This window comes from Grammomys surdaster, unplaced genomic scaffold (genome assembly GCF_004785775.1).
Source record: "Grammomys surdaster isolate TR1022 unplaced genomic scaffold, NIH_TR_1.0 534, whole genome shotgun sequence".
In the NCBI taxonomy this organism is placed as follows: Eukaryota; Metazoa; Chordata; class Mammalia; order Rodentia; family Muridae; genus Grammomys; species Grammomys surdaster.
In genome coordinates, this window is record NW_021604953.1 from 18045 (window position 1) to 25952 (window position 7908).

A 7908-nucleotide genomic window follows, 5' to 3' on the forward strand; every position below is an offset into this window, starting at 1 on the left:
TGTGTATCTCTGGGTGTCCTGGAATTCATTCAGTAGACTAGGCTGGCTCGAGCTTGGAAATCTGCCTGCCTCTGCCTCCCAAGTGCTGGGATTAAAGGCATGTGCCACCACTGCATAAATTCATGCATGTATCTTAACAGCTTGCCAAGTGTTTTAGAAGACACCAAGTCTACAGTAAGATCTACAGGCAACTAATAAATGTTGGCGTTCAGATAAATATTGATCCCCAAGTAAATGCAAACCAATTCACTGTTTAATACCAAATGTTCAATGTTGAAAACATACATACCAGTAACAAATAACATTATACAGACTAAGTAGATTATATTTAGTATTATCTGTATTTATATGCATATAGTATATATGTTCATATGATACAAATTAATAAAAATGTGACCATGAATTTTAAACAGAGGAGAGAATATGAAAATGCTCGATGGGATGAAAGCAAAAGTTTTGATGCTGCAAGTGTGTGTGTGTGTGTGTGTGTCTGTGTGCATGTGTACATATGTTTACTGTGTTTAAGGAGAGTTCAATTGTATAACAATCATGTTGTCTGTCAAGTGACTTTTAGAAAGTGTTCATCACCTGTGGTTTGCTTTCTTAACTTATACCCAGACTTCTACCTTCCTGGCAGAATGGACCCACTGATTACTAGAAATTTCTTGCTTAGATTCTAATATGTTCAGCCATTTTCACTCATTGTGACCAATACCAATACTCATTTGACTTTTGCAAACTACATGTATTTGTGGAGAATGTTTGATATGAATGTCATGAAACCATTATTAAATTCTATATTATGTACCCATGAAACATTGACAAATCTTCACTTTGAATTTAGTAATTGCAAAGAATCAATTTATTTTTGAGTAAGATAAAAGGTAAATGAAGAAAGGCACCAAAGACATAGAGATTCATTGGTGCCTTGAAGTCAAGATCATGAAGGACCTTCTCAGAGACAGAGGACAGGGATGGATGCTCAGCAGTTGTTGTTGTGAACATTGCGGCACTTCAAGACCTTGAGATAATTGTCAACTTTATGTGTATCCCTGCGGATACAGCGATACAGGGTTCTAAGAGCACTGTTCTTAGTGGATTCATCAGGTGATTGCAAATCTGACCACTCAGACCAGAAACTATAGTCACTTGCCATAGCTCCAGGGTGAACCTAAACAAACAAACAAACAAACAAAAGGATTATTTATTTTATTGGTATTACTTGAACACATTACATTCTTTAATGAGTATATAAGTATGTATATGCACTGACAGTACATGTGCAGGAAAGTATGTGTGTGCATTAGGAGATCAAAGGTCAACATTGTTTAAAATTCCACTGCTGACTTTTATCTTTCTCGATTTCTATTCACTTAAGGCAGATTCTCTCATTCACCAAAGACATGTCTGTGATATCTGTCACGTTGCCTTCCTAATGTTTGGACAGTAAGGAATATTCACTAGATCTCTTTATTTTTATATAGATTCTGAGATAAAATTCCTTGCTTGCAAGGAAGATATTTCTACACTAAGTCAACTTTATTAGCGTCATTCTCTAAATGTGATAAACATTGAATTGTGATTGTTAGAAAGTTTGTTAGTACACAACAGGTTTGACATTCATATGGCTCAAGGTATTATGAAAGCATTAGTCCTCTAAAAGTAAATATAATACAAGAACACATGTTTTCTGATGTGTCTTTGGTCTTAGATGAGGTATACTAATATTGGAGTGATGGAGAAAAAGAAAATGTTTGATCAGTATTTGTATATTTGGTCAAAGGACAGTAAAAAGGAGTAGGATTTTCTCAGCATATTCCTAACGATCATTCATATTCTGGTTTTAGGGACAACACTGTCTTATTATTCTATATTTAAACCTAACCAGTTCTCCATATTCTTTCAAATCTTTTAATGTATCAAACATATACTAAAGGTGTTAAAGTTTAGGAGTTCTAAGACTGTTATCAGATATTCTGTGTTAGTTAGGAATATCCATTTCACCTATTGAGGCTACTTTCTGAGTTAGGATGAGGCTACTTTCTGAGTTAGGATGAGAAACATCTACTTTGTATTGAGAGGTCCAATGTGTGTGATTCTTAGTAAAGATCCTGAACTAGGTTGTATTTATAAATACCAACTCCTTACTGGCAAGGCTGTGACATAATTATATAATACACACACACACACACACACACACACACACACATGTAGGCTTACCCTGTAGATTATGGTCCTCAGTCCCTCCAGAAGCCCTTGAGTTCTTTCCTCCAACTCCTTTGTTCTTGACAGCAGAGTATCAGTTACATGTGGAAGAGTAGCCACTGCTGCCACCATGTGCTTCAGAGGCTCTTCCCAGGCTTGTAAAATACTGATGGAAACTTTCAGAAGGTCTTCTGACTAAACAAATAAGATTAATTAATTAATTAATTAATTAATATAAGGGAAATGCAGCAGGGGCTAATACATGTGGTGGCTGAATGAAGGTTTGTGCTCCAGCATAGATTGGTTATGACTAAAAATCTAGAGAATTTTTTTTAGTATATGATGTTCAACATAGAAATGATAATATTCTGTCACAGAATTACAATTTGCTCAAAAAAATTTATTTTCATTAACAATGACTTCCTGGTGTATGTAAAACTGATCAAGTTTTGTTTTTACTGTATAGTCTACTGTTTGTAGTCCAGCTGAGATTGTTTTACTTGAGTGTTTCACTTGTCCATGAGAAACCAAGAACTGTAGGCATTGACTGAGCACTGTAGGTATCTATGGGAATCTATTAAGATAAAAATAGATGTAGATACTGTCAGAGAGTCTGTGGCACAAATCATTTTCATACTAATGAACTTCTCATTCACGTATGTACGTGTTCTCTGTATGTCATTGTAGAATATTAAAATAGAAGTAAAATGAAGAAAGGAAGACATTCAGAATGTTAATGGCTTCAGTATACGTGACTTTCTCCCCTTTCCTTCAGCAGAGAACTCCATTGTTTGGTCAGGTACTAGAGAACAATGGTTGAGTGCTGCTATTAACCTCAACATGGAATTTTGATTTTTAAGTATGTGTTCATTCCCTAAAAGGTACACGAATTCTGTATCTGATTCACAGTTTTTGCTTCCATGTCTGTTAGCTACAATCCTGGTAATGAAATAAAAATGAAATGCTGACAGAATCTCATGGACATTTTATAGGAAACCCATAAAGCATGTAAAAGAGAAATGTAGGCCAAATGGTGAGAGCAAAATCCATTGCCTGAATCTTTGAAGCCTAAGGTTTAGGATTAAAAGATTGAAGTGGATGAATCTCAGATTCTTATTCTATTTAGGATTAATGTGATTCAATCTCTATGTAGCCTTTTGTAGAATCAGTTCCTTATGGCCCTAATAATGCCATGTATTAGATAACTTTTTGAGGATTAAATGAGTCAGTGTTAATGGACTACTGCCCGAGAATTCTGGATATGAGTAAATTCTCACTCTTCCTCCACCTCTTTTCCTTCTACTGTCATTAACCTACTCAGACTTTATTCAGGAGAATAGTTTGTATGTAGGTTTCTGTTATTAGTTATGCATATTGAGGGGAAGTAAATTACATACATAAGAACTGCACACATAAGAAGGTTTGTGTTAATCATATTCAGCTGGTATAAAGTATGAAGCAGTTACACTTTAGCAATGTGGAGATGTGCAATCCTCATCATTATCAAGAGGAATATAATGCATGTTGAGGAATTTTTTTTCACTTGAGATGTAAGAGGATGCTGAGTAGCTATGGAGATCTTCATAAATAATGAAAGAAAAGTAGGGCCCAGTTTCAAATTAAAAGTGAAGAATCATTGATCAATAAGTAATATGTCTCCAGATGAGAATTTAGTGTATTTGCAACTCTTCTATGAATAAATAATTGTAAAATAATCCAGGAATGTCCAAGTCATATTAAAGTTTCTCAGAATATATTAATGATTAATTCCACAGGAAATGTGATATTAAAACACAATGCTCTGAATGCTCAGTTTGTTAACCTGCTAGTATATGAAACAAGCATTTGTCTTAGAATGAAATTATCAACCATAAAACATGATTGTCTATCACTACCTCTTCACTTTTCTTGTATCTGAGATGAGCTCACTTTCTATGGCCCCAGTAATCATACACTTCACAAGTATGCTGCATATTAATTCAGGTTGTTTGGTTCTTTGTTTGTTTGCTTTATTTTGTTTTTTGTTTGCTTGTTTTCTAAAGACCAGGAGGGAAACTTACTTTTGTCTGGTGGACTTGCTCACGGTTTTCTGGAGCAGGAATTGCGGCAGTGTGGCAGGGGGTTAACATCAGGTTATACATCAAGCCTGTCCTACCATACTTCATGTCCTGAAATAGAAAAGTTTAATTTCTTAGAAACAACTATTGAGTAACTACATTTATGGCCACACTAGAACTGAATTTTATAAATTTAAATTATTTTAACAAATGATAAGTATATAGAATTAAAACAAGAATGAACTAAAGATTACCTACCTACACATTCTACCCATTGTATAAGCAATCAAAATTTTAAATTTTCAATCCTCTTCCTTCCTTTACTATTTTATTATTGTTTTGTCCTTTGTCAATGATATTGTTTAGATATGAAGCACCAAAATAAACATAGTCTAAAAACTAATGGTTTAAGCATCACTGATTTTAGGTTTGAGGTGAATGCTATAAAATAATGCATACATTTTCATAGTTAAAAATAGCTGGTCCTTCTGGCACACAATTATCTTTTTCTTTAACTAAGCATTGTAGAATTAAATAATTACTCTCAGTTCCATAATCCTACATTAAATGCAATCATAAAAATCTAGGTGTATTTATTCTAAGGCAATATTTACCAATGGATAAGGGAAGAATTTAAAAAGTATTATTTAATATTTATATATTAGTCAATCAAAGGTTGTAGTAGGTGAAGTAAGTTATTATTTAAAGAGCATATTTTTAATACTTGTAATCAGTAAAATTCCAGAAGTGTATGAAGTCCTGTACAGTTGAAGGATCATGAGTATAGGATATGGAATGAAATCAACACTAGAGTGAGATTGGCTAGGAGGCTATATATCCACTGCAAATTTAAATTATATCGTACTTCCTAGAAAATTAAAAACAGTAATTCAACCCTCATCTTTGGTGTGTTTGAGTAGATTTTCTCCTCACATGGTTTTCTAGTTTAATTTTACTATAATCATACAAAACATCATAAGGCAACTCCTATAAAACACAAATCTGCAGAACACTGAGTAAAAATGTCCACATAGGTAGGACCACTTTATAAAAGAGAATTTCATAGTGCACCCAATTGAAGTTTTTTGTACACCATATCAAAAAAATTGTTTAAAAAGTTCTTTAATAAAAATTGAACATTTACTAGTTGCTTTACATGTCTCATTCTTCACTATACTTCCCTTTACCATTGTTCCATGTTAAAATATTGGTTTTTAACTTTTAAAATCATCTCATTTGAAATTTGTCTCATGATGGATTCTGTTTGATGGGTAGGGTTTTGTGATTGCTCATTTGAAACTGAAATCAGGTCAAAGATACCACAAGAAAATCCACCAAATCCACAAACATGGACTCACAGGAGCTCACTGAGACTGAAATGACAATCAAGGAGCCTTCAGGGCTCTAACCTAGGTCCTTTGTATATATGTTATAGTTGAGTAGCTTGGTATTTTTGTTGTTGTTGTTGTTTTGTTCTGTTTTTTGTTGGGTGTTTGTTTGTTTTGGTGAGATTTCTAACAGAGGGAACAAAGACTGTTTCTGACACTTTTGCCTGCTTCAGGAGCCTTGTATTACTACTGGGATGCCTTCTTCAGCTTTAATATGAGTGGAGATGCCTAAACTTATTAGAACTTGATATGCCATGTTTGTTTAATATCCCTGAAAGGCTGACATTTTCTGAAGGGAAATCGAGGAGGAATGAATCCAAAAGGAATAGGTGGTGATGATGGTGGGATGATGGAGAAGGTGGAATTTGGAGGAAGAAAGGGTAACTGAGGTCATAATATAATATATGAGAGACAAAAATAATAAAAAATAGATGATAGATAGATAGATAGATAGATAGATAGATAGATACTTACAAATTCGATGAACACTTTTGAAGCAAGATCATGGTTGTAATGTGACAACTGAACCACACGTTGGTATAGGCTTCCAGTGGGCACACCACAATTTGGTAAGGAAGTCACCTGCTCCCAAAGAAGCAAGTTTGACACTGTCAGCAAAAGGAGTGCTCCATCTATAAAGAGAAATGACATTGAAATGACCTATTTAAGTGATACTGTGGAGGATACACTGTCTTTCCATAGTTTTTGTGATACCATAGTTGATACTGTACAAGTGGAATCTGAATTCACTTTGCCCAAAGAGAATGCATAGGTGAGTAGGGTTATTTCTCTCACACACAGATTAAGAAGTAGGAGGATTCCCTCAGCTTGGGTTTGCCTTTGTACAGCTTCCCAGGTTTGTACACATTTTTAGCTGAGATTAATAATGAGATAGAATCCTCAAGCCAATCTCTGTGTTCTTTAAAGAATTGAAAATTTATGCTCATTCATCACTTCATTAAATAAATTTTAATTAGCTCATTAGTTGATATTTCTTGCAAATGCCATTTGAAACTTGAGGTGACTCATTACATTAGGCCTTTTCTTTTTGCCATTTATTCCACATACTAAATTGGTAGTCACAAAGGTATTGAAATTGTCTACCCTAAGGTTCCAGAACCTAACTCTTCCTCAAGTAGAATTATGTGAGCAAAGAATGATCTAAGCTCTCACACCCTATAATGCTACTGCTTCTTTCTGTGACTAACACAAACAAACCATTGAATCCTATGTTCTCAATGAAATTCAGTTTCTCAACTTCAGCAACAAGATCATGTTTTGTTGTCTTGTGTCTTGTTCTATTCAATGTTGTAGAAGAAAGTTATAACAGAATGTGAATTTGAAACCTGTAACCGGGTCCATTTTTTGACCTTATGTCAAAGAAAAAAAATTAAAACAGTAAGGAAATGCAAAATGTCTATGGACTTTGCATTTGCAACTTTCCTCAGACGATGTAGATGTCCCTAGGAAACCAATGATCTCAGAGCTGATTCAGCATCTCCTGACAATGTTCTAATTCTCATTTAAACGTGGATTTATAGCTTGGTTAGTCCTGGAAAACAACAGTTCTCCAAATACTACAGCACCCAAAACAACAAAGACTGCGTTCTATCCAAACCATCATCATGAGAAAGCATAGTGATGAAGCAGAGTGTGGCTGCAGAACTACTTACAGAAGGAAAATGGTTGAGTCAAAGACAGCTGCATCTCTGAGGAGTTCTCTCGAAGTCCTGACAACACGAGAAGGCTGCTGCTCCCTGAGTGCTGCCTTCCCTCAGCTCTTCGCCTCCCATATATACTAACAGATTCCCTCCAAGGTCATGCAGGTCACCAGGCAGAGGGAAGTATGTGTTTAGTCATGTAAAGGTTCCGAGATTATATCCCTGTAGGAAGTATAAAAATATTTCTTACTCTTGTCACAGTCCTGTTTCTGTATGAATTGTTTTGCAGTTTGCAAGAGTGTCCAGGGTTCAAATAAGATGGGCGATCACAAAGGTCATCTCAGGTCCATAGTGACTCAGAACCAGGTAAGTAGGAAAATATATTTCCTTAAATCTTTTCTCTAGATTAAAGTTCTCGATTCTCTCCCCTGTTCCTGTCATCTGTTAATTCCCCTGTATGTTTCAGGTGGTAACAACAGCCCTCCATAAGTTCTATTTCAGCTTTGGGCTGGCATATCACAGCAACATCCCATTATTCTCAGCATTTAATCAAAAGATGCATTTCTGGCTATAATCAGCAAACTTTATTAAATGTTT

General features: G+C 34.9%; 1 protein-coding gene across 1 annotated transcript; it reads right to left on the reverse strand.

Annotated features, from left to right (window-relative positions):
* Window positions 1-839: 839 nt before the first annotated feature.
* On the reverse strand, window positions 840-7410 carry LOC114633146 (prolactin-3B1-like). The gene is made up of 5 exons (XM_028781759.1): window positions 7324-7410; window positions 6125-6282; window positions 4266-4373; window positions 2221-2400; window positions 840-1171 (listed from the first exon to the last, which is right to left on the reverse strand). Exons 1-5 carry the CDS (start codon window positions 7355-7357, stop codon window positions 983-985), a joined length of 669 nt encoding a protein of 222 aa, XP_028637592.1. The 5' UTR covers window positions 7358-7410; the 3' UTR covers window positions 840-982.
* Between the last annotated feature and the right edge of the window lie 498 nt (window positions 7411-7908).

Bases quoted from the DNA above. Each gene is read 5' to 3' on its own strand.
- LOC114633146 (XM_028781759.1), bottom strand. From the start codon at position 7,357: ATGCAGCTGTCTTTGACTCAACCATTTTCCTTCT. The intron at 2,401-4,265 runs GTAAGTTTCCCT...TTATTTGTTTAG, and splicing joins AGCAAGTCCACCAGACAAAA to TCAGAAGACCTTCTGAAAGT. The intron at 1,172-2,220 runs GTAAGCCTACAT...TTGTTTGTTTAG, and splicing joins TGAGGACCATAATCTACAGG to GTTCACCCTGGAGCTATGGC.